Source organism: Protopterus annectens, chromosome 13.part0 (genome assembly GCF_019279795.1).
Source record: "Protopterus annectens isolate FY-2018-M chromosome 13.part0, PAN1.0, whole genome shotgun sequence".
Lineage (NCBI taxonomy): Eukaryota > Metazoa > Chordata > Ceratodontiformes > Protopteridae > Protopterus > Protopterus annectens.
The window spans coordinates 557,458,647-557,486,482 of NC_056747.1; the positions used below are offsets into that span (position 1 = coordinate 557,458,647).

The window sequence follows — 27,836 nt, forward strand, 5'->3', positions numbered from 1 at the left end:
ATTTACTATATCAGCAGCCTGCTCTATATGAATTATTTTCTGTTCCAGTGTTAGTAGAGTTTATCTGTAGACTTTTCTTATTGTTGCTCCATTCCATTTTATTATGTCAGCTGTCAGAAGTGTTCTCAAATATCTTTACAGCAGTCTTGATTGCTTATATAAAATGTATTTGTATGTTAATTGTAAAACAAAACTTATTTGTGGTGATAGAAAACTATCAGGGATTTTAGCAGTATACTTTTGTGCTGAATGGCAGAATGTGAGCTTCTATATGATGACTATGTTTGTTTTTGCTCCTTCTCGCTGTAACTGACCATTTGCTGCCAGATACTCCTCCTCATTCCATAGATGTGCCTGTCCACTGTAACCCCTGTCAAAACTGGCTGCTGGCCACCTAAGATAACTGGTGAAAGCAGTGATGAGTACAGCCACCTGCAACATTATAAATGTTGCTTTTTGGAAAAGGATTTTTCCTTATGCAGCCTAACTGTTCCCTCTTGCATACTGGATCGATGCATATGAGAAGAGGGGTATGGGTAGAGGGTGGGTGGTGGTGTACCACCTGCCTGAGCATGCAAACCCTTCAGATCACTTCCACCCTGGGTGGTGGTATTGCTTCTACCATCAGGTCTGGTTTCTACCACAGCTTGACACCTGGGTTTTCCAATATGCTCCACCACCCTCTCCTGAGAGAAATCTGCAGATATAAGCCTCATTTTTACTCCCCTAACCTCATGTTGTCTCTTCCAGTTGCCTGGACTGCTAGTCAGAGCTTGTCATCTTGCTCACAATCAAGGCTTTTTTCCCTCTGTGCTGAGGAGCTGACTGTGATGACCAGGTGTGCAGCATTTCATAGGTGGTCAAAAATACTCAGTGGTCAATAAATATTGCTGCACGGGGAATCTCATTTTCTGTCCAACCTGTAGAAAGTTAAGAGCTGATTATACTAAGGAAGAGGGAAGGAATAAGAATCTGCCATCCCCCATATTGAAGAGATGAGGAACTGCCCTTCACAGAGATTATTTAATTCACATGCTATCTGATGCAGCATTTTTACTTCAAAAATAGGTTCAGGTGCCTAGGTAGTGAGACATTTCCATGTGTTGCATTGTTTGGGACACATGGCTGAAGCAACATTTAGCTGTAGAGAAATATGGCTGTTGTGAATTCCCTGTAGGCAATGAGAAGCACACATTACCATGCCCACAGCTGTAATAGCCAAGAGCATGGGGGCAGAAGTAGTAGTGAGTGTTGTGCTCAGTGTACAGTACATGGTTATGTTTGTTTGTGTCTTTCGGCTTTTCCCGGTTAGGGGTCGCCACAGTGGAACTCCGGTCCGCTAATGATTGGTAGTGGATTTTTACGTACCGGGTTACTAGCCCTGAAGCACAACCTTCAATGAAGGCATGCCCCATTCACGTATGCCTCCACACAGAAGATGCTCTATCTGAGAATTGAACGGGACAACGTCTTGCTATGAGGCGACAACGCTACCGCAGCACCACCACCGCAGTACACAATACATGGTTATGTAAGTACAACATATACAGGTGTGCTAGATCATGGAGGAAATCCCGCATGCTCCGATATGCATTTTAGGCAATGATTCCTCGATATTGTGAAGGGGAATAGTGGTCCATACACACCAATTATAAAAGCATTGCCGATTGTGCACTGCATTTTTACTGCCACTGACATGCCAACTGGCCAGCCTGGTGATGTTTGCCATACTGCCTGCTGTCTCATGTTGCCTTGGACACCACAAACACTATTTTCCCCCTGTGCATTTGGTTATCAAAGTTGAGTGAATGACACTGTACTCTTCTCTTCACCCACGGGGAATTCACAACAGACATATTTTTCTGCAGCTGAATATCACTTCAGCCATGTGACCCCAACCAATTGTACCACAGGGAAATTTCTAGCTGCCTAGGCACCTGAATCCGAAAGAAAGAAGACTGTACATATTTTGGGTGTGCTACTTTTAATACTGAGCTTCCAGATTCTTGCAGTATGATTAAAAGTGTTTTTCAGTTTCTGATATTTTTCAATTTAGAGCCACTTGTGAAATTTCTTTTTCCATTTCTTGCAGAAGCCAGGAAAGTGGTGCGCAATGCATGTCCACATTGCTTGGCAAATCTATCACCATCAACAGAAAGTAAAGGTATGTTCTAATCTTTACAATGGGCTACTTCAGGGTATGAACAGGTTTTCTGAAGTGGAAGTGCTTTTGTTCATTTATGCCAGCATTGTCCCTTGTCATCTAACGCCAAACTGTTAAGAGGAAGAAGCCAAGAATACCCATGCACTTCATATGTGGAATATGTGGAGGGAACGATATAGGTGACTTAGCAGCTCTGTTTTGCAGTAATGGTAAGGCTGTAAAGCTAGCATGGACATTTCAAGTTACTGGTGACTGTTAGAATGATTTCTTCTAGCATTGCAGTATATAATATAATAACATGTTAAAATGAAGACATGAAAACACCATGAATTTTACTTTTTATTTACATTTGGGTTTTTGATGAGCCCTTAAACTTGTCTAACTGTATACCTGCTGCCCACCCACAGGAGGGTATGTCGGCAGTATACCTCCCTCTCTAAAAATAATTGTTTAACATTTTCATTTTATGATTTTTTTTTCAACCAGTTAATCTGTTGTTGAAGTATTTTTCACTGTGCTCATTAAATGTATTTTTGATGAATAATCAGATATTTGAATGACAGTAAATCTGATCACATTCCTTCCCCTTACAGTTTATATAAACATAATTCCTTTTTAATTTTTTAAGCAGTATTTATCTTCAGTAAGACTTTCCAGTCCAACATGGCCTCCTCTACTTATGATATTCCTGGTTCTATTAATTCTAGAAACATCACAGTTATTGGCATTACTACAACAGTGCATGGGTGCCTTTTACATCCTTGAAACACTTTTTTTTTTTTGGGGGGGGGTAATTCTTAACAATCACACCCAGACTTTATAGTTCAGTACTTCCATATTTGCCCACTCAGTGGGAGGTAATGTAGCAGAGCAACAGGTGCAGCCTTCTGCTCTCCAGTAGAGGGCAGTCATGCTCCACAAGGTCCTACTTCTCGTAGGGTGAGACAGCTGTCCATTAACTGCTACAGTCCACCACATCTGGCTGACCTTCCAATGTATAAGATGCTAATCAAATCCATGGCAGAGGAAAAACCATCATAAATAACATCTGACTGAGTTTTCTGGACAGAAATGTATTTTAAAGCAAATGGATAGTTTGAGATATTAGAAGGTATATCTGGGAAAGCTTATTTTGACCTAGCAAGTAGGCTTCTAATATAAATTACAAATTACAGTGAATACTGCAAATATACTATACAACACTGCCATCCAAAAGCAATGTTTAAGGCTGTATGTTTTTTTTTTCTTTTTTTTTTTTTGGGGGGGGGGTTATTATATTGTGTAAAATTGAAAAGTACTACAAATTTTACTGATGTTTACTACCCAGACATACTAATGTGGAAAGCAAAAACTTTGTTTCTGGTTTTCATTTTCCTATTAAGTTGATTGGTGAGTATTACTGAGATACTTCTCCCCCTCATTTCATATAAAACGTAAAGGCTACATAACAGTGGACTTCCCATGAGCAGTGCTTTGACACAGAAGGCAAGACTTTGCTAAATTTTATTTTTTTTTTGGCCACATTATCACTGACTACCCAGCCTTAGCACATTGTTCAAATCCTGGAAAATACAATTCCTATAAGATACTTGTATAAATAAGCATGTGTTTGTGGCAGTGTTCACACAGAAAGTGAGTTAAGTTTATACTGAATTTAAATAAAAACTGTACAAAATAATACAAGTACATTTCAAAACATAATACTTCAAATAATGAAGAGTTCCCTTAGTAGAGTAGGACTATGGAAGTTTCATTGACTGTATTTGGCTGCCTGATGCATTCTGCGTAGTAAGCCTTCTGAACTGCTATATTTAGCTCTCTCACAATAGCACAAGTTCTCTTCTTGCTGTTTCAGTGCTAACGCCTAATTTTATGTTCATTTCTCAAAGAAGCTGTTATCTGACTATGAATGCATTAATGGTACACAAGATAGGCCTTGTTTAATGTAAACTCTATATAGAAAGTGGTTATACAAGATATATATATTTTTTTCAGAAACAATTACAGGTTGATCCACATAAACTAGACTTTGGTTTGAAGCCAGAGTTCCTGAGCAGACCACCTGGTCCCACTCTCTTTGGTGCTATTCACCACCACCCACATGATTTGGCACGACCTTCAACTCTTTTCACTGCAGCAGGTAAGTACATTTGTTATTACTAAGAAATGCATATATAGTGGTGACCAATATGTACTCCCGCTTGGCAGCATATTTGTTATAATATGAGGAATTGTGCCAAAGATGCTTTCCAGTTATGACTGGCAATTTAGCAAATCAGTACAGAGCTAATGCAACAGCAGTGGTATACAATGAAATGCATGTTTAATGGTTACACAAAAGAAGTCAGGAGACTGCAAAATAAAAACGATGTTGAAGACAAATTCCAGAGGAATAATAGTGGTGAAGTACTGAAAAAAAAAGAAGGAACACCTTTATTGAGGGACATATGTGTTGTCAGCAGTTGCTTCCTTTGCTAGGCATCATTTTTGTAGGAAACTTTTATTGTAGTATCACCTTTGTGAACAATTTCAGCAGGATCTACCATTTTGGGAATGAATGTATGCTTTTACAGCAGTTTAGTTTGGGAACTATGTGTAGAGCTACCTGTGCAGCTTGGTTGCCATAATCCATCATTCCTAGGATGGATGATGATTTTGGAATGCAGACCTCAATACAGACACATTAATGAACATGACTCTTGTGTACCCTGTAGGGTGAGCACCTCCTCCCATCATAACCTAATTGCACCCCCCATCATAGCCTAATTGCAGCTAGTGTGTGCTACATACTGATGATAAACCTGGCTTCCACTAGGTATCAGTACAGCAATATGTATAACTGCCTTCCTTCCAGGATAGGTGAGTTGGTATTGGCTGCTCACTGCTATCTTCTAATACCCAAGCAGCCAGTCGAACACAGGTCTTCTGGTCACAGGGATTTATTCCTCCATGTAATGGAGCTGCGGTGTAGCTGCTGGTTTCTGATGATGGTTATTGTGGACAGGAAAGGAGAAGCAAAGGATGTACAACTCTAGCGTAAGTGAGGCTAGCAGTATGGATGTAGAGGCTGTGATGGATACCCATTTGCCAATCTTAAGTGACAAGAAGTGGTGACAAAAGCCCCCAGGAGAGAGAGAGAGTGAAAGAAGATCCTGAATATTTTATTTACCAGCACTTTAGAATATTGATATTATCAGTGGGATTTCGGGCAACTACTGGCAGGACATTACTTTAATTTTGAAATTGGAAGTTTATTCCTTCAGCCGACCTGGATTCATGAAGATAGAGGCTGCATAGCAACAGTTCAGTAATGATTCAGTAATTGAGGGTGCGTTTCTAGTAACAAGGCCAGATGATATAAATAGGTTTATTATAGTATGTTAACCCACATTATAGTATGGTATGTAGTCCCAGGGTGAGAAGAAGCACTTTGTAGTCTATTATTTAAAAATAAGTATACTACATGAAAATAGCAAAAGAAACATTAGTATATTTTTTGTTACTGTATGTGTACTGTGCTTTTTAATGTCACATTTAATAAAGAGGTTTAAAAAGTATATAAAAACATGCTTTTGAAGATAGCTCCTGGATGGAGATGTCAGACCTTTTAAAAACAGATATCTTGGTAAGCGTAATATTAGAAGATTGATAAAATTAATAATACATATTCCTGCCACACATCAGTCATTTATTTGCTAATACTTTGAATTCCATTTGCATAGAACACAGTCTTGTATTTACATTTTACTTTTATGACTAGAATTAGATATAAACAGCAAAACAATACTTGTTTATCAAGTATAAGCTGGCATTTTAAATGTCTTTATAAAGTTTTTTGTTTCTTTTGTGTTACTATCAAGGTAGGCTATTAATGCTAGAAAGATAATCTCTGGGATTTTGAAAGACTTATTCCTGGTTTAAGTGTGATATTAGGGTGTAATTTCTATTTGCAAAGAAGCATTATACTTTCATAGTTTACTCACGCTGACAGTCTTTTAGAAAGATTGAAGGCAACATAAGAAGAGGGCATCAGGTGCTAAGACTGATAGACAGCATTACTGCAATAATGAATATGAATCTAAACAAAATTAAACAAGCAGCTGTTGATAGGCAGAACTGGTGTTCTAAAGTTCTTGAGGTTATGAAGAGTCAAACCTGACTAAGTAACTCAACGGCAACATGAAATCTCATAATCTGGTCAGCTGAACTAAACTTAATTCTCTATAGTGTTTTAACTAAAATGTATCATGAATTAAAGCATATACTCAACTGCAAAGAATATTTTTCTGACAACAGTTATTCAAGAATGTCTAATTTTTTTTTTTTTGTCTCTTGAAGGTCCGACACTTCCGGCCGGTGCGCCATTTGGCCCTTCACCCCATCATGCCAACTTTCTCAGTTCTGCTGCTCACTTAGGTAAGTTGGCTAGTATTAGCTTGGGACGGTTAGCAAGACTCCACAGCTTAAACTGTGAGTGACCACATCTACCTGAAGTGTCCCATTTACTATTTTACTGTTCTTTCTAGTCATTGAAGTGTTTGCCTTCATTGGTTTCTGTATCGTCTTGTACTTTGTCTTCCAGAAATTCACAGCAAATGACTACCAGGACAAAAAGTCTGAATCTTAAGTAAAATAGCATTATATTTGATACATTAATAATTGTTAAATGTAGTTATACAAAGCATGGGTACTAGCTGGGATCGACTGACACCTTAATATCTTGAGTAATTTTATGGCACAGTAGGTTACTTTTAGTACTTGAAAAATAATAAGTGACACTTTTTGTCAAAATGATGAGTTCAAATCATATAATGAGCCTAAATCCTAATTGTATATAGTTTGTTGTCCCTTCCTTTAAATTGGGTTTGTAACAGCCCCAGATGCTGCATGAGAAATGAAAATGTTTGTACAAATTGAAGGTTACAGAGAAAATAATGCCCATGCTGGTGAGGGGTATGAGGGTTTTGTAGTGATCTGTGAGCAGATTTCAAAAGGCTTATGTAAACTTCATTGATCATTTTACTGTTCAGAAAATTTACCATAATCCCCGTCTTCCACAACAAGTCTTATTTTTTTATAATGCCTAGAGAATACAGAGCCAAAACAACGAACAATGAATAATGATCAATAGTTCTGTGCTAAGAGAAGAGTCTGTCTGCTACTGTGCCTTAGCCAGTAAACCTAACAGGTGAGTGATGGATACCATAGAAACCCTAGCTATACTCTGTTACTATATTATGGCACGGGATGCCATGATAACCCTATCTGTGGTCCATTACTATATTATAGCATGGGATACCATGATAACCCTATCTGTGGTCCATTACTATATTATGATACAGGAGGCCATGATAACCCTATCTGTGGTCCATTAATGTGTTATGGCACAGATGCCTTGATAACCCTATCTGTGGTCCATTACTATATTATGGCAAGGGATGCCATTATAACCCTCTCTGTGACCCACTACTATATTATGGCACAGGGTGCCACGGTAACCCTATCTGTGGTCCTTTACTATATTATAGCACGGGATGCCATGATAACCCTATCTGTAGTACGTTACTATATTATGGTACAGGATAACCTTAACCCTATCTATAGTCCATTACTATGATAACCGTAACCCTATCTATAGTCCATTACTATATTATGGTACAGGATAACCATAACTCTGTCTATAGTCTATTACTATATTATGGTTTAGCTTTTTGTGTGATGGAAGGACAGGTGTGGGGCAACTCCTGTACTTATTGTTGAGGAAGGGTTTGCAACACTTAGACATCAGTTCTGTTTGCTATGTGTTCTGACCTGTATTTGTCATTCTGTTTCCTCTCTCTCTCTCTCTCTCTCTCTCTCTCTCTCTCTTCACTCTTGAGTCTTTTCATGTTCTAATTTACTACAGAGAAGGGTCACCTGAAAGCAATTGCAAAATATTTATGAGAGATGATGTGGCAAGCACACATTTTCATGACCTCATATCATGGCATTTCCAGACATAACTCCCACGGGAGTAATATGTGCATGTTATGCTGTTTCTGCTGACATTATAATCTTCCTTCAAGAAACTGTATAAAACCTATCTTTTAACTCTTATTTTTAAAGTAGGTATTGTCTTTATTTTATTAATTTGTTAACTCGATAAGCCCCATCTTTATATGCAAGTGTCTTTTTCAGTGTCTAGAGGAAGCAATTGTCTCATTGTGTGACTTGATTACAATGACAAAGCACACCCTCTGTTAGTCCAAGCACTGTTCATTCTCATGCCGGGGATCACGTCCGTCACCCTGCTACACAGGGGTCCAGGGAAGAAATAGCCAGGGAATTCTTATGGCTAGGCTTGTATAGGCCCTAGGGCCAATAGCCTAGTACCAACCTATGAGCCATTGGGTCCTTATACGCAACCTGCACTAATTCCTCCAATATTTCAGGAACTTTGAACAGTCACAGGACTGCCCAAACCAAGTTGTTTGGGATTGTGTCATATGCTTTCTCCAAGCTCAGGAATGCCCTATTGGACTCCATCCTTACCTCTACCTTTTTCTCCACTGTCTGTCTCACTGAAAACATTGGTTCAGTTGTGCTGCATCCTGATCTGAATCTGATCATTTCCCATCTGACTTTCTACTTCTCTGCTTATTCATTTATTAGCCACCCTGTCCAGCTCTTTCATGCAGTGTGATAGGAGTTTGCTATCTTTGTACTGCCCACAATTGTAAACAACCCCTTTGTTCCTGAATACTTGCACTAGAATGGTTGTTCTTCAGTTTGGGATATGCCTTTCTCTCCGTAGTGGCATAACTACGCTAATTAATGCCCACGAACTAAATCTTTTCACACCAAACTTATTATGATTACTTATCTAAAAACAAATGATTTTTATGACAATGGGGAAAGAGGTGAATGTATACATTTCCCTGAGTGTACTGTGTTTCCACTTGCAAAGGTTTGTGCATTTTTACGATTTCTAAATGCAAGTTAGTTGGAAGGACTGCAGGGTGGGTTGGGGGGGGTGCTGTGAATACATAGTGGAAATTTTGGACAACTCCCCTATAATGATTGTTTTTTCAACTTTTTTTTCTTCTAATTCTTAAAAACAGTCTGCCTCTCAGAGAAAGTTAGACTTTAGACTTGGAGGTAGTCCTGATTTGAAATGATTATTTCTGTTGATTCAGTTATTTAAGTGAGATTCCTTTACCCATTTTTATTACATGATGATTTAATATTACCTAAAATATTTCCTAAATTGTGCATATTAAATCTTGTAGATTATGTTAAGCCTTGTAATTGATGTTTTTGAATTACAGCAAGGGCTGACTTATTTTTGAGGAGAATGTCAGGGAATTATTACTTCTGCCATTATCTAAGGCAATCAGAATGTTGCACAAATTGCATCAGTATATAGGAAAATAATTGAAAGTGATTTTAAAACCATTGTTATTCTGTAGACTTGTCAAAATCTGTCAGGAAGGAGAAAATGCAAATGTGTAAAGTATTTTAAAGTGGAAAATATAAAAAACAAGTTCTGTGCGAAGTGAAAGATTCACTGCTTTATTTAAAATAAAACATTTAGCTTTTTTTAACAATTTTATGCTCTTAGTACAAAGCATTGCATTTTCCTTATCAAAGACAGATTTGCTAATAGAGATATTAAGAAATAAGGAAAGTAATGCTGTGAGCTGAGTCTGAAAACAGATTTGTAGTTTATCTGTTACTGGATGAGTTGTGCTGTACAATGGATTGATGATAAAATGGGTTATCATATAAAGGTAAAACAATAAAAGTATGAAGAAATAAAACTAATAAAATACCTGAAAATATGATACTGCATTTGCTAAGATAAGTTTAAGTAGTTGTGCTGCAACTCACTTGTGTCTTTCGGCTTTTCCCGGTTAGGGGTCGCCACAGCGGAACTCGGTCCGCTAATGATTGGCAGTTGATTTTTACGTGCCGAGTTGCCAGCCCTAATGCACAACCTTCAACGAAGGTACTCCCATTCACGCATGTCTCCACGCAGAAGACGGTCTAGCTGAGAGTCGAACCGGTCAGCGTCTCTATGAATATAAATATTGCCTCTTTTGTTTCCTTAAGTCTCAGACTTCATTTTGTGCATTTTTCAAGGATGTAGTTAGACATACTGTATGTACTCAATCTCCCTGTCAGATATGGTAGACTAAATAAACTAAGTCCGTACATTTTGAGGGGGAAGGTAATTCAAACAGAATAAAGGCAAATGACAAGACTTTCTGATGTACTTTTCAAACATTTTTTCCAAGGGAGCTTCACTTTCTGTGCCCCATGACCCTGGTCCTGCAATCCCCGAAACTCCTATATAGACTAACTCTAAGATCACTAACCCTTGGAGAAGGGAACATAATGCAAGGTACTACAGTGGCTTGCCCTGAACCATAATGAAAAGTATGCAACAGCACTGCATTTTAGCACAAGGAATTACACCATCTAATAACATTCATGAGATCATATACATTACTTGTATATGCAGTAAAAATGCATGATGGGAACTGAAGTGGCAGAACAAGCGAATGAGTCACATGTGCATTTTATAGATACGGTTCCTGTATAAAAATTCAATCCATGAATTTCTTATAAAGAGCATTTTATCTGACCATCATGCTCTGATTCCTGTACAACAATCTCAAAGTTAGCTAGCTACTTTCATAGAAACTTAGAATTTTGTAACATTCTAAGGAGTTCACAATTATTTGGAATGCCTTCAGTACACTTACGTGTGAATGAAAAACTCAGTAGCCAATGCTGTTTTGAAGTAGCAGTTACTGTAATAGATGTATCTCACTGAATAATACATTTATATGCAATATGATTATTCATGTCATAGGATCATATGAAGTTACTAAGCTAATGGCCCTACAAGTTTAGCCAAGTTCTACCCTTATTTCTGTGATCAAGATATTTCCTGTTTGCAGCTGTTAGGTCAGGAGAATAAAATAAAAGCTAACCTATTTGAAAGCCTGACTTTGACCACTAATAAATTAGTACCAGTGCTGACTTGAACCTCCAGATTTCTTGCCCCTTGCTTGTATTGTCAGATTCCCTTCCTTAAGATGTTCTTGTCTTAAAACTGTTATAAGTAAGAGAATTTCAGACATCTCTGAACAGTAATGTAAGACTCAAACAGCCTTCTGTAGTTCAGCAGACGAACAAAACAAATAATCAAGTTATTAGAATAAAATCTTGCCTTATCAAAGGATGTCTATTTGAAATGAACCAAAGATGGGCATTCAACTCACTTTGCCAGTTGTTTTCAATTTCCATTAGTTCAAAATACATACATTTACCACTCCTTAATAAATTCAACCTTCTGTCAGATTTGAAAAAAAAAAAGCTATACTATGCATTAACTGCAATGCCTTCAAAATGTGCCTGATTTTATTACTTTTATTAATGTTATGCTTTAATGTGCTTCTCATATGTTTGTCTATCAGCATCTTAATTTTTTTTTTTTGCTTGATTTTGCCATTGTAAAAGTTATTACAGATGTACATGTCTAGGTAAACAATAGCAACAAGGGAGAAACCATTCATCCTTCTTCTTGATGTATACATTTCAACTCACCTCTAGAAGTCCCTGTTGTACCTAAATCTATGGACATTCACATTGTCCACAGGGATGGTTTGAGCATTTCTACCCTTTAAGTACATTTTTACATAGATTTTACTGAGTATTAAAGGGGAAGCTAGGAAGCTTGCTAACAGCAAATCATACCTATGTAAATGCAGGGGACCTTCCTGTAGCACCAAAGGGAAATCAAAACAGCAGGCCGATGTAGTAGATGTATGCTGGGCCCATAACCCAGAGGTGTATGGATCAAAACCATTCTTTGCAATGCACAGGTGAGAAAGCTTTTAACACTAGTTGGAGTTATTTTTAGTGCCACCATGGTTTACTGGTAGTGTTATCATGGTCTAGTGGTAAGGCACTGGACTCCAAAGAAAAGGTACATGACTTTGAGACCTCTGGGACTAAGCTATTTCTTCTTTACACCTGTTGTACTACTTTCTCAGTGTATCAATGCAGTAAGTTGTGAAGAGCGGTACAAATAATGCAGGGCTTGAATCCATATTAATGATAGTTTGTATGTGGGTTGGCATAATGGTTAAGGCCGTAACTTTACAGGTATAAGGTACAGGGTTTGATGTTGATCTCTGGCTGTTGGATAGGCTAGTAATAGTCTGCAGTATGATTATCTGTTATTAACCTATTGAACCTGACCCCCTCCTCAACATCACTGTAATTGATTCTGCATTATCCGTCAGATTTCTACAGGCTAGCTTATGCCGCAGTTAAGGTGCATCTTTCACCATTTTAGCCTGCATGTCTATAGAACCCCACTAGCATATTGGGGGTATTGTATTAGAGACCACCTAAAAGGTATGTTTCTCTTTCATGGGACTTGATTTTTATCTTAGGCTCACATAATCCCATTCAAACCAGCAGCAGTGGCACACCTCAAGTTTTTAACTTAGAAAACAACTCTTTTCTTTGCATCAAATTAGTTAGGAAAATTTCTGAAGTGCAGTAACTGATGTGCAAGAAACCATTCTTGGTACCTCAAAAGGACAGGGTCATTCTGCATACAAACCCTATCTGTACGCCTAAGGCCCATCACAGAAATCTGAGTAAACCAATCTGCCCAGTTAACAGTCTTCTTCTAAATCCAAAAAAAGAAGGAGAAAGGATTTTACATTACATAGACATTCTGAAGCACCAGCACATACTCTCCATGCAGAGTAATGCATACAAGGAGCTCAGGCTAACCCTTTGCAGCTTTTACAGCTGAAAGACAGGAAACAGCAGCCTCCAAGCAGACAATCTCCAAACGGCTGGCGTCTGGTATTTCTTCTGTGTTCATCAGCTCATGAGGATAAAAAGGAGGGAAAGGTAATATAATGTATCGCAAGAGGCACTAACGCCACGATTGGTTTGTTTAAAAAGCATGATTACTCAAGTCATTCTTCAGGTAGTAACTTGTCCTCAGTCCACACTTTTCATACCATTGCAAGCTAGACATTGCATCCATAAGCAGAGCAGGATTTGCCTTGGTCATTCTGCAGAGCCTTCTGCACCCTACTACAGGAATGGAACCTTCATTTAACTATAATAAAGGGGTCTTCTGAGTGGCTAGTACTAGTGCAACAATGACTTGTATGATGAATACAGAACAGTCATGTTATGAACTTAGCATTATAGTAGACATTTTGATAGGATCACTACTGAAGTCTTGATGTTCTTTGTGTTTCACTGTTGCAGTCATCACATTTGGGTTATCTGCCTGCAGGTAGCCCTCAGCCAGCCTGCCTGAATACCAGAGTCTTAGGATTTCTGTGTCGGATGCTGTTACTTCTTCCATGATGTCAGGTCATCAGGGGTATAAAACATGCAGCTGACGCCATTACGTCAGTCTTTCTTGCCGTGTGGTGCCCGAAGCAGATGCAGTTCGAAAGTGGCGGTCGGCAGACTCCTGAAATTTTCATTTTCGAGTTTCAGACCTGAAGTCTTCTAAAAGATAAGTACCCCTTTGGGGATCCTTTTTTCTTGCTCTAACCGATGTCCGAAAAAATTAATAATTGTCTTGCCTGTGGAAAGCAAATATCTCATAGAGATTTTCATTCTTACTGCGTCACTTGTTTAGGCCCAGACCACAACATCCCTCACTGTTGGTTTTGTGTCTTGTTCAATGCCCAAACTATCTGTCATCGGGCAATTTTTGTAGCTAAATACTTTTGCTCTCGATCTCCATACTCCGGAATGGCATCGGTAAGCCTTTCAACTACCGATCTTCTGAAAAAACATAAAGATAAAGACAGTGACAGACCGCATAGGTCCAAAACTACCGCTGACACTACCGTAAAGCTAGTCGCCAGTCTGCCAGTACTCAATGAGGTGCTTTTGCAGCCCCTGATACCCACTTATACAGATTCACAGGCCTCTACTGAGACCCATTCGGAGTCCGGTATGCTGCGAGATGCTTCTTCGACTATGGGACCTGCGGATGTCTGTACCTTGGATGGGTCCGGAGCCGCTGTGCAGGCACCGGCTTCTGAGGGTGTATTCAGGCCTACCGATTTTCATATTAAACCAAAGACTTTGTTTCAAGCCAAAAATACTGAATTTCTCAGGCCTAAAGTTCGCACTACGCCTAGGAATCTGATGACTAAAGCACATTCTCAGGCCCACAGGCCTCAAAAACAAATGATTAGAATGGCTGAAGACCTTATTACCTTGATTAGGGAAGCCAGCCTTCACCCTAAAAGAGACCTAGAACTGATTTTCCTTCTGATTCTTCTGATCAGGAATCTGATGTCTCTGTTCCTTCTGACTACCAGGACATGCCCTTATCTACCAATGAGAATTCTGATGCAGAGGCTTCCATTCCCTCTGCTTCCCCTCTGGAAGAGTTTTCTTTTGGTGAAACCCTGCATACCCTTAGGGAGCGTTTCTGCTGGGTAAGCCTGGACTACTCCCAGTCCAAAAAGAGACTCAGGGAATTTTTAAACCTGCTTCAGCACAGGCCTCTAGTTATCACTCCTGTTCTGGATATTGTAGATGATGTCTTCTTGGAATCCAGCCTTACCCCGGATACTTTGCCCCCAGCTCCCAGGAAACCTGACAGGTACTATAGAATACCTGACTCTCACAAATTCCTTTTCAAAAATCCTACTGTGAATCCAGAAACCATTTCTCAAGGACCTAAAGACATTAAAGCTACTTCTGCCAAGTATCTTACCCCTTCTGACAGGGATTCTTGGGCTTTGGATAGATGGGGTAAGAAGGTATACACCTCTGCTACTCTGGCCATTAGGGCTTTAAATTGCCAGTTTCATACGTTAAAGTATCAACAGCATATTATGGGGCTAATTAAACAGAAAATGATGTTGATTCCTGACTGTGCAGAACAGAAAGATTTACAAGAGTTAATGCATTCTGCTGACCAAGTTGGTACACATACTTTGCAGTGTGGTTGTGATGCTTTAGAAGCATCTTGTAGGGCTGCTGTCACTGGGTCTGTTCTTAGAAGACATTCTTGGCTTAAGGAACAAAATTTGCCAGATCATGTCAAAGCTAAATTACTGGATGCACCCTTAAATGAAGAGTGCCTTTTTGGCAATAAAGCAGAAGAAGGTCTCAGAAGGATGGAAGTGAAAGCTAAATCTATGCAAACTGTTAAAGATTTCTTACAATTACAGCCACCTAGATTCAGTAGGCATTGGCCTTCAAAGAACTGGTCCTTTCCAGTCCCTTCCAGGCCTTCTCAGTCCAAACCCAGGGTCAGCAAACCCCAAAGACTTCAGCCTCAGGCTATGCACAGATCTAAGCAGTGGGGTGCCCCCACGTCCAAAACAGGAAGTAGTAAGCCAACCCCCTATGGTAAACTTTCTCAATGACTTATCCTTAACTCCCAAAAGCCTTGCTCAAGTACTTGCACCTTTAGGAGGAAAACTCGCCCTGCATGCAAAAAACTGGGAATACATTACCCAAGACAAATGGGTTTTAAACATTGTCTCCCTAAGATACAGATTCCACTTCAACTCACTCCCAACCCTAGGTGGATGGCCAGACCTCCCCCCAAACCTGTGGGGGATGGCCCAAAAGCAAGTACTTTCTCTCCTCAGCATCAAGGCTGTTCAACCTGTCCCGGCAGAACAAAGGGGACAAGGCTTTTATTCAAGACTGTTCCTAGTTCCAAGAAAAGAAAACTCCTGGCATCCTATCCTGGATTTATCTATCCCCAACACCTTTCTGGTGGTTCCAAAATTCAAAATGCTAACTCTCCAACAGCTGCTTCTTATGCTAGCTAAGGATGCCTGCTTGGCAACCCTGGACTTAACCTGCACATCCCCATAAGGGAATCTTGCAGGAAATACCTTTGCTTCAGGGCAGGTTCTCTGCACTTCCCTTTGGCTTATCTACTGTGCTCAGGGTGTTCACAAAGTACCTAGCTCCAGCCATTGCTTTTTGCAGGCAGAGAAGTATTCAGATTTACCCATACTTGGACGATTGCCTGATTCAGGCGGAAAGTCAGGATTTGCTCCTACAGCACCTGGCATTTGTAAAGAAACTTATAACTTCACCGGGTTACACCATCAACGAAAAGAAATCACACCTAGTACCCTGCCAATAGATTGTATTCCTGGGAACAAGCTTGAACACAACTTCCCAAATGGCATTCCTCACTCCAGAGAAGCAAATTTATTTGACAACTTACTTCAACATTCTGGCCACAAAAACCCAACTATCTGCAAGGAAAATACTACAAGCTCTGGGGATCTTGGCCTATTGCATTCTGTTAATTCCATATGCAAGACTGCATATGAGGAAACTGCAATGGTATCTAAAAGGTTTATGGTGTCAACATTCTCAGGACCTGGAAACAATAATTCCTATCATTCCATGTCTAAGGGCAGAGTTCCTTTGGTGGACAGAGGCCTGCAGCCACAACAAGGGACTCCCTTTCACTCTACCCCCTGCCACCCAAACACTAACAATAGACGCATCAGATTATGCATGGGGGGCTCATATGGCAGGGCAGTGTATTCAGGGCAAATGGAACCCAAAGCAGATGCACCTGTATATCAATCAAAAAGAAATGTTAGCTGTACAGAATGTTCTGACAGCCTTCAAAGGCCCTATTCTTCCAGGACAACTATTGGTAAAGACAGACAACAGCACAGTTATGTGGTACATAAACAAGAAGGGGAGAACACATTCCTACCCACTCTGTAGACTAGCCATGGCTCTGTGGAACACAGCCTTGAGCAACCAAGTACACCTACAAGCTCAATTCCTGCCAGGCAAACTAAATTCACTGGCAGATGACGTAAGCAGAAATCTCATGGACCCACACGAATGGAAACTGGAACCCAAAATATTCAAGCTTTTGGGGAAGAGATAGGGGACACCAGAGCTGGACCTGTTTGCTTCCCCTTAGAACTATCAATTGAACAAATACTGCACCAGGACTCCCCACAGCCAAGTTTGGAAGGTGGATGCCCTGTTCTTTTCCTGGGAAAGCATCACAGTCTTTGCCTTTCCATCTCTGCCTCTCCTCTTGAAGGCTCTACTAAAGATCAAACAGGACAAGCCAAGGACAATCTTGATTGCACCAGACTGGCCACACCAGCATTGGTATCCTCTTTTGTGCAGTCTGACAGTGCTACAACCATGGCACTTGCTTCAGACCCCTTCCCTGCTGTCCCATCAGGGGGGGCCAAATTCTGCACCCTCAGCTTCAGACCCTGAACCTTGCAGCCTGGCTAATCCCCTGAACTCACCTCTAGCAACCCTCAGTAAGCAGATGCTGGATGTCATTATCGAGGCAAGGAGGACTAGTACTAGAAAATCCTATTCAGAAAAGTGGAAAAGATACTATTCCTGGAGCCAGTCTCAAGGGATAGGCGCAACTGTGCCCAACTTACCTCATATACTAGATTACTTAACAGAAATGCTCCACAAGGGTCTATCCTTCTCTTCAAATAAGATTCATGCCTCTGCCATCTCACCCCATTATAATACTGAGCCACCCCTCTTCTTTCATCCTCTGGTAAAACACTTCCTTAGAGGGTCCAAGAATTTAAGACTCCCCAGGAGAGCTCCCACTCTAGCCTGAGACCTTAACTTTGTATTGGAAAAACTTACACTTCCCCCTTTGAGCCGGCTGCTACAGCAGAGTTGAAATTCCTATCATGGAAAACAGCTTTACTTCTAGCCATCACTTCAGCAAGGAGAGTGTCTGAACTGCAGTCCCTTATGGCAGTGGAACCCTTCATTATCTTCCATGCGGACAGGGTTTCCCTCAGGACTAACCCATTTTTTATGCCCAGAGTGGTGTCTAGTGTAGCTTTAAACCAGTCCATTCATTTGCCTACTTTTTCCCTTAATCCTCAAAATAAAGGGGAAAGGATACTGCATTCTGTAGACGTGCACAAACAGCTTAGATTCTATTTGAACAGGACTAAGCCTCTCAGAAAATCTGACCAGCTGCTAGTCAGCTTTGCTGCAGGGGAAGGCCATTTCAAAGCAAAACATATCTAAATGGATAGCACACTGCATCCATTTCTGCTACAAACACCATGGAAAACCTACCCCACAGGGAATAAGAACACATTCCACTAGGGTTGCATCTACCTCTACTGAATTTCTCAGAGGAGTCCCTACCAGGGACATCCTGGAAGCTGCAACCTGGAGCTCTGTACACACTTTCACCAAGCATTGCCACTTGCCTACCTTTTCTAAATCTAGAGCTGGATTTGCCACAGCAGTCTTACAGTGCCTGATTGCCAGTCCTAATGCTTCTTAATCTACCTCCACCCTTCCTTAGCTTTGGCAATCAACCCAAATGTGATGACTGCAACAGTGAAACACGAAGAACATAGTACAGTTGTGTACACTCACCATAAATGTAGATGTTCGAGTGTATTCACTGTTGCAGTCCTGGTTTCCCACCCTCCAGCCCCCATCTCTCTCTCTCTCTCTCTACTTCTCTAAAGGTATTTACTTTTTACTGTTTGTTTTTTTTTTTTCACCATAACTTAGCTGTCTATTTGGGGGCTTCTGACATTTGGGGCAAGAAAAACTGATGTTGGCTGCCTGTTTTTATACCCCTAACAACCTGATATCAGTCCTGGAGCGACAGCAACTGACGCAGAAATACTAACTCTCTGGTATTTGGGCCGACTGAGGGCTACCTGCAGGCAGATAACCCAAGTGTGATGACTGCAACAATGAATACACTCGAACACCTACATTATGGTAGGTGTACTCAACTGTACTTTTCCATCCATTCGTCTCTTTCTCTTGGAGTATCCTAGGGCTGTTCTAGATGCCAAGTCTTTTTCCCCATCCACAATTCACCCCCCCTCACAGAACCTCTGGTGTCCTCAAATCTGGACTGATTTGGGGGAACCTAGACTCTGAGTCCTTTTGCCTCCTGTGGCAGAAATTCAGAGGAGCTGATTCATGGTAACAACTCTTAATAGATAGGAATGAGATGGGAATAATAGGAATGAGATGGGAATAATAGGAATGAGATGGGAATAATAGGAATGAGATGGGAAGATGAATAAGGGGTCCCTTGTTCCACTAGAAAAGAATCCAAAATGGCAGAGATGGATGCCCCCTTTATAATGAAAACATGATGTTGTCCCATGGACGTAGATGTTAGCCTGGCTGGGCTGGGGGGAGTGCAAATCTGTTGTATATGGGCTGAAAAGCAAGTCGTATGGAGCGGACGTCCTTGCAGTTACTACTACTGCAGTAGTGATCGTACTGAAACATCTACTGTTATGCTAAGTTTTCCATGCTGCTGTACTTCCAGCAGCAATGATGGAGTCCAGAGGTTTAGCTAGGGGTTACTGCAATGCTTCTGATTACTAATATTACAGCGACTGAGTGGCGATTGTAATATGTGAATGGATATAAATGTGGAGGCAGTCTGTGTTGCTGTCGAACTGTCCTTTTTGAAAGGATGTTAGGTCACTCACGGTCAGTCTCCATTGTTGCATTCAGAAAAAGTTGGATGTAACAGGAAATCTACAGTAAGTTTGCATGGAGCTGCAAACTGGTAAAGGGGGCAGATACTATAAGTCAAAAGTTGTACTTATTGTCCTAGAATGTCAGCTCAGCCTTGTGGTGGTTATGGCTGTTTCCCTTTCATAATTATAGATATCTGGAGTTTGAATTTTCCATGACGTAAAAAAAAAAGTGAATTTGACATGGAACTGAAATCCTTTATTCATATGGACAACAAACGTCTTCATGCCCGCCGTGTAGGTGGACTGACACTTCTGAACCTCTTACTTAATATAATCAGATCTGTGTTTATTACATTAGTGAATAAGGAATTTCCCCTGCATTGTCCTAGAAAGTGGGTGCAATATCGACTCGGGTTGTTACAATAAGAACTCTACAAAGTGTGTACTGCCACTATGGAATGGAGGTCACCAGTCATAAGGGAAAAAATTACACTGAATACTGCATTCATACTGAACATATGATTTACACTGCTTGTGGCCTTTCTTTAACCCCCATGCACCACTTAATGTGAAATAATGTTTTCCCTGGACTATCTGCAGTTATTTTCAGGTGTTACGTTAATAACATTTACAACACGCAGTGATTTAAAAGCCCTAAATTAAGCACTTTGTCACACCTATGACTGTAACATGACAGCTATAGCAACTGCTTGCTGCAGTTTTTCAGGAAATATTAAAGCAAGCCATGAGTTTTCTTTTATAAATCCGATCTGATTTTTTTAATAATTTCTGATGAGATGCTGATGCTTGTTTCTTAGTCTCAACCTGAAACCAATACCATGAACATTTGACAATATAGTACTTCTCATGGCAGTAAATTGCAGTGTCACACAAGGATTCTGGGTTGTTGAATTCTAAAAGGAAGCAGGAATATTTTCTAATATCAAACTCTACTTCCTGAGATATTGGGGAGGAAACATTTGCAGATGGCACAGGTGCTGAATGTTTTCAAGATATGGTTTACAAGCATTTTAATAATCATGATTCACAGGCATTCCTAGCTACATCAGAAGTTTATTTTCTGTATGGTTAGCTATGAAGCAATAGTTAAGAGATAACTATAACCTTGTGGTAATAATTTTGAAAGTACATTAAGCACTACTTTGATTATATGGGCCATGTGATTACATCATTATTGTGTAATTTTATAAAGCTGCATAAGTATGGTTGATTTTATTTACAAAAAGTATATATCAGTTACACTTAAAATAGAATATTTTCAGAATGAGCATTAGAACTGCCATTCATTGATGCTTTGATGTTATAGGAGACTATATAATTAGAAACACTACACTATAATATTAGTACATGTTATCTTAAGTGGTGAACTTCTGAATAAGTTAAAATTGTATCACATGGTCCAAAAGCAGGCATTCATTGTTTGCAAATCAGCACATTAATGGTATTTCACAATAAAGTTACATTTTTCAATGTTGTAACTTATTTTCCAGAGCCTTTTAATAGAACAAGTACCCTTGGTGGTCTTGCCTCTATGAGTGGCAGTGCCTTTGGTGGACTGGGAAACCCCTCTCTCAGTGAGTATCACCCTTTGGGTTATTTCTCATATTAGTGGCTATAAAGAAGGGGACCACACTTAACTGAGCCTTATCACTGCTTTATCATATGTTAATTTGAAAACAAAACTGTAACCTACATAGAGCCTACCTTTTCAGACTCCTGTAGTTAAGGGTGTTTTTTTTATAAATCTAAGTGAAATATAGCATTAACATTTTATGCATTACAGTTAAGAAAAATGTTTTAAGTCATAGTTACAAGGTATTAATTTACAAAACGTATAATATGAATCAAATCTAAATACTAACTGCATAATTAGAAGGTTGGCGTACCTGCATACATTCAGAGTTTTACCCTGAGCAAGTTAGTAAGTTATGCTGTTGTAGTTATTAACTTAGAAACCATCAACTGTCTGTATAGATTAATGTCACAGGGTTTTGTAAGTATAATGTATTACCACCCTGTTCTAACAGGTAGGAATTACAGAAGGGGGCAATTCTGGGCACATTGCAGAAGCTGAGAAGAGCACTCTTGGTTAACAAATCATACAAAATTTCATGAACTCTAAGCAAACTGTGACCTGGGGGGGGTCCATTCCCATCGTTGTATTAAAAACCCAAAGTAGTTGGAGAAATGAAATTGCACGCAGTTATTGAGTGTAACTATGAATTACAGTAGGAGGGAATTCAAGATACATTGGGGGTGCTGAGAAAAGTACTCTTGGCTAACATTGAAGATTGAAACAATACTAATTTCATAAACTTTAATTGTACATTGACTTAGGAATTGGGTCCATTCCTGTCATGGTAGTTCAAACTCAAAACTCTTTGAGAAATTAAACCAAGAAAAAAGCAGCTGTAATACAATATTAAATATACTGTCAGCTATTTAAACAAATATACCTACTTAAATTGTTGCTGTCCTATAAGGGCCATTTATACCTGAGGATACTCATTTCCAACAATAGGCTAAAAATTCTCAGCTGCTACATAGACTCAGTTTATGTCTAGTTAAGGGATTCTCTAATTCATTTATTGCTTTTGAACTTCCACCATCTACATGATTGCTGCTTCATGCAGCTACTGTATTATTTATGAAAAAATGCTTCCTTACATATTACTAAAGCTTTTCCTATTTCCAGATATGTCATTTTGTTTTTGAATATCCTTTTTAACAACACTCCTTGTTCGGACATTGGTGATCACTTAGTGAACACATACATGTTTTTTTTTTCCTTTGCAATAGAAATTAGAATTTTCTGATATGCCTCATACAAGGCTTACACATATGAAGGTATGCCCACCTGACATGTAATTAATGGCCATCGTTCTTCAAAAGACCAGTACGTTTATGGTTTTCATTAGTTGTGTTATTTTAGTTTCCTTTATTTCATTGTTGTTCGCTCAACAAATGAGTAATATAGCACCTAGTCAGTTCTTTGAAAAGTGTAATGTGTTCTCATTAGGAGGTCACAGAATGATGATGTCATAGTGTGCCACTATGCTTTATGATACGAAGTACTGTGGGTAAAAGGAAGAGTGTTGCAAAAGGCTTCTACTACATCCATTTGACAGGCTATTCATATATGCTGTAAACCTTAGAAAAAGAACCCATTAAATTAAAAGTAATGTTCTAGTATACTGTTATTTTGAAACATTCTAAAATATAAAATGCGCATCTGCATTTTAAAGATAGGAATCTACACAGGTCTACTTCGGAAGACTGACAAACCAAAAGACTGAATCCCAAAAGACTGAAAATTCAAAATACTGAATGATGGAATTTCCCCCTTTTCCACTGTTGTGCTTTCTTGGAGTTGGTATATGTAGTTAGCAGGGGGTCCCCCCCCCACATGAGGCATGCAGGGGGGCTCACTCCCTGCATTAAAAATGGGGTCAGTATTTTGAATTTTCAGTTTTTTGGTTTGTCAGTCTTCTGAAGTAAGACCCATCCACGTATATCTGAATTCCAAAGCTGATTGTTATCTGTACGTTTACTACTTTAGGATGGTAGTAGGTGGAATGCATTGGATTGAGGCATCTTTCTGATTAGTTGGTAGCAGAAGTAAAATGCTCAGGAACACTTTCTTCAGGGATACTATGGTGTGGATATATGCTTTTCAGAGAACCATTAATAATTGCAAAAGGATGCCATTTTCTTCAGATTCTGATACTCTCCTCTGGTATTTGAGCTAGCAGTTCTATAATTGTTGTGACGTATCTTGTATTCATCAGTGGGTAGTTTCATGAGACATACATCAGTCAGTGATACTCTCCATCAAGTTTTACAGCAAGAGAGCACTGTGTACCCCAGGACCCCCCATACAGACCCATTCCCTGCTTGCAAATCACAATAGACTCCTGTAGCAACCTTAAAAAACAACCACCCCATTCACCAAATTAACTTGACGGGGGGATGCAAGAAGTGTGCCAGGCCTTCCTACTGTATCACACACACATCTGTGAACAATTTATAAGTTGCCACTTTATCTGCTGCATGCACTTGGAATTTGGTAAGAAGCCAAGTACCCAGAGAAAAACCATGAAAACATGGGGTGGACATGCAAACTTGACACACAAGTCACCCTGGCCGAGAACTGAACTGGAAAACCTCTTGCTGTGAGGTGACAGTGTTATGCACTGTACCGTATGATGGAAGATAACCTTTCCAAAGACATTCACAGTGCTATTGTTATGTATTTGTATTGTTATGTTTATTATGGTGACTGTTGAAGTAAAGTCCTCCAGGTTGAACGGAGTTATTTTATTTAAGAAAAAAATGTTTTTACTAGAGAATAATATACCACCTGCTCTGTCATCATTTGCTGCGTTACTGTACATTTCAAAATATTGAAATTTCTGCTGTTCTAAGTATAGTACAATGAATAAAATTAAGTAGCATCAGATGGGTTGTTGCTAAGTAATGCCCAGATGTTTGTGCAGAAGCCCTTTCTGCCATTGTGGATCCAGTTTGTATATTAAGTTGCTCCTTCGAAGTCTGGACTTCATAACTCTGTGTGAACAGCTTAGCATCTGACTAATATAACCTATAGGTGACCTCTGCTAGGTGTCATAGCAGGCAAAGATGCTTAATACTACAAGCTTAGCTCTCAACTTTAAATGATTTTACCTCAGACCTTTGGTTCATACATCACAACAATGATTAGTGAGAAATAACGTCATTGAAGGGAACAGGTAATCACATCTTTAGATATTTTTTCTTCAGAAAGAACATGTAAGTACAGAGTCCATTTAATCTAACAGCTTTCTTACTGAACAGAAAGTATCCCTGGTTTTGGTTTGGCTGTGTTCTCAAGCCTTTCACGAACAGGTTTGGTGTTTTGCTGCATAGGCAGGTGAGTAACCCCTAAAATCACCCCCATATGTCCATTTCTTAATAGTAATGCATACTTATCCATCTTTTATCATGTGCAGCGAAACAGTAGAGTATATGGAAAAAATATTAATCCCAAGTGTCAATTCCAAATTGTAGTTACAGAAGATAGCCCCCTTCCCTGATGTTCCCTTATTGATCATGATCATATAAATGGTAATGTTCTCTCTCACTTCCTCCTTTTATTGTTAATCCCAGATCAGTATATAATAAGAGAGTCTTATTCTGAAAAATCCTTCTTACTACTTTATCGTTGACATCTTCATTAGCACTTCCTCCATCCCATTCACTTGCCAGTATCAGATTGTAAGCAGTTAAGTCCAAATAAATACCTCATCTGCACTATTCATTGTCAGTCCCTTGATGTGTTTGGAGTAAAATAGTTACATTCCTGTCTTCTTTTCCCCATTTTTTATTGTCCGGATCACTGTAGGTTGCAGAATACAGCCCCCCTCACATTTCCCTTAGAAATTCGGGTTTCCAGTCATTGAAAGTTTAAAGCTTACTGCTCTCCCACCTACACCTTTCTTGTCATGTGCCATAGAGCAGTAGGATGGATGCAGTACCTCCTAAACCCCATCCACTGCTGTCAGTCTCCAACTGTGGTTAGATAGATTTGCCCCCTTTTAACTTCCCTATTGCCATTCCCTGATTACTGCCATAATAATTATTAATTTGTTGCCTCTGTCCATGATGTCAGCTCCTAATTACTTGAGAATAAAAAAAGTATCATCTTCTCCACCTTATTTGTTGTCAGTCCTTGACTGCAGTCAATATTTGACTCATCCCCCCTCTTACCGGTCTCTGATTGTATATACTTCAGTTAGAGTGAACACCGTCCTGGTACACACTTCTTTCACTCTCCAATTGTGTTTGAATATAAAAGAGTAATGTCTCTTCCCACTATCCCATTGTAATTTTTCTGATTACAGTGTGTAAAAGGATGCAACTACATTCTACTTCCTTTCGTCCTTAATGTTTCCCTAACTCAGATAATGTACACAATGCTTCAGGTCTCTCCATTTGTTGCCTCTCAGCCGTATCTCCCTCCTTATCACAGCCACTGCAATATAGCTCATAACTATTCTCTGTCGTATGTCAGACAGCAACATACATAAGAAATACACACTTGTATGTTTCCCTCTTGTCATGCAAGCAGATGCAGTACATAGAAATAATACCAACTCCCTCCCCATTGTGATTTCTCAAGCACCCCCTCGCAATTCTGTCAGATTCCTTAGTGTTTCAGTTAACACTTTCTCTGCTGTTCTGAATCAGATATTTAAAATATACATGCCACGCCATACAGGGCCAGTTACTGAGAAAAGACACATTTGTTTCTTATTATAATGTTTCTCTGAATAGCAAACAGCCTTTTCTGTCATGCCAATTGAAACATAAAAACAAAAAAAAAAGTTTGGGGGTGTAACAACATCTTGGAAAATCACAGGCCTTCCACCTCTGCCCTGTACTTTCCTACATATGCCAGTGTTTTCTCACCATTACATGATTACATGTACATGTATATCTGAACATCTTGGAGCTGGTGTGTGTGTGTGTGTGTGTGTGTGTGTGTGTGTGTGTGTGTGTGTGTGTGTGTGTGTGTGTGTGTGTGTATATATATATATATATATATATATATATATATATATATATATATATATATATATATATACTTTGTTTCACTGAAAACTCATTTCACTGAATCTCATTTCACTGAAGTGAAGTTAGTATATATGACACTGTATAGAGTACTGTAAGGCAAATAAAAGGTATGTGCCCTTTCCCCCACTGTAGTGCAATCCTGGAGTTAGTATATTTAGTTAGGGGTGTGTGGGGGGCATAGCCCCTCACTTAGTTTGAGTATATATTGTCTTCTGGAGAGAGTTAGTCATTGGTGTTGTAGGTATGCGTGCCTATGGTTTAAAATGTATTGTTTTGAAGCTTTCGGTAAAATATAATATAAATACAAACTAGGTGGGGAGTGGGGAAAAGACCTATACCTTTGACTTGCCTTACAGTACTCTCAACTCAGGGACAGTACTTCACTTCAGTGAAATGAGTTTTCAGTAATTTGAGTTTTCAGTGATTTGGCCAAGGTAAATTCAAATTCACTGAAATGAGCTTTCAATGAAACAAAGTAGACCCGGTCTACTTTAAAATCTCGACGCCCATATGATCGACGGTCATATACCCGAGATGAAAAGAGAGAAACATGAAAAACACAAACGTTGACTTTTTTTCCCAGGGTAAGTAAACACATTTGGCCAGCATGGCTGACCTGTGTATTCCCTTCTAGTGTGTGAAGTGAGGATTACAGATTTCTGCAGCCCCCATCCCTTCCAACAAATGAGTGACGTGTAGACCTCTCTCTGGTGTGGGTGTGTGTGTGTGTGTCTCTCTCTCTCACACATGCATCTTCAGTGTCAGATAAAACGCATTGCCAGCCTCCAAGATTTAGGTCTTATAATTACATCCTCTATCATGCCAAAAAAAAAAAAAAAAAAAGGATGCCATGCTGGTTCACTGACAGAGACTACTAGAACAGAAAGGTGATGTGTTATATTTCATTAGGCCAGTGAAGACTTTACAATAATGCTCAAGTTATATTATAAAACCTATGTTGGCCAGAAGACATCACATCACTTTTTTGTTTGAATGCCTGCTCAGCTCATACTAGAGTCGATAGCAACTATAACTGTACACTTAATTTATTCTCAAAACTTCTCAAGAAAATATAGAACAGTTCAAATAGAGAAACACAGAAAAAATAAACATTCATCTCTGAAGTGAGGCTGTAAAGCATATTTTCTTAGAAAAATATTTAAAATTATTTTTTTTTAATGTAAAATTAGTGGTGTGTGCTATTTAGGGGGGAGGGCAGGGGATTATTTCAGCCTCTTCCAGATAGTGTGACATGTCTTTGACCAGCATCTAACGTATACAAAAAATTACACTGGAAGTAATTTCCTCATTAGGAGTGCCAGATTTCCCCCAGTGAACTAATTCAAGTATTTGAACTGGGCTTCAATACTTAGTCTTAATCACATTCACAGCCACAACTGTTCAGCTTTCTACTACATTCTCAATAGAGTATACTTTACAACATTTTGTCTTGCCACACTTTTATCTCTGAATTAATTCATAAATGACCCTGGTTTTTGAGGATGAATTAAACTGCAGTGTTCTCATGT

The 27,836-nt window shown here is 39.3% G+C and overlaps 1 protein-coding gene across 1 annotated transcript in view; it reads left to right on the plus strand.

The window, feature by feature from the left end:
- Positions 1–27,836, plus strand: part of AUTS2 (activator of transcription and developmental regulator AUTS2) — a 3,698,117-nt gene that overhangs the window by 3,642,626 nt on the left and 27,655 nt on the right. Inside the window, exons 13-16 of the mRNA XM_044054863.1 lie at positions 2,093–2,164; positions 4,160–4,304; positions 6,503–6,580; positions 21,186–21,269. Of these exons, the coding sequence (XP_043910798.1) occupies positions 2,093–2,164; positions 4,160–4,304; positions 6,503–6,580; positions 21,186–21,269 (379 nt within the window). The remainder of the gene's footprint in view (positions 1–2,092; positions 2,165–4,159; positions 4,305–6,502; positions 6,581–21,185; positions 21,270–27,836) is intronic.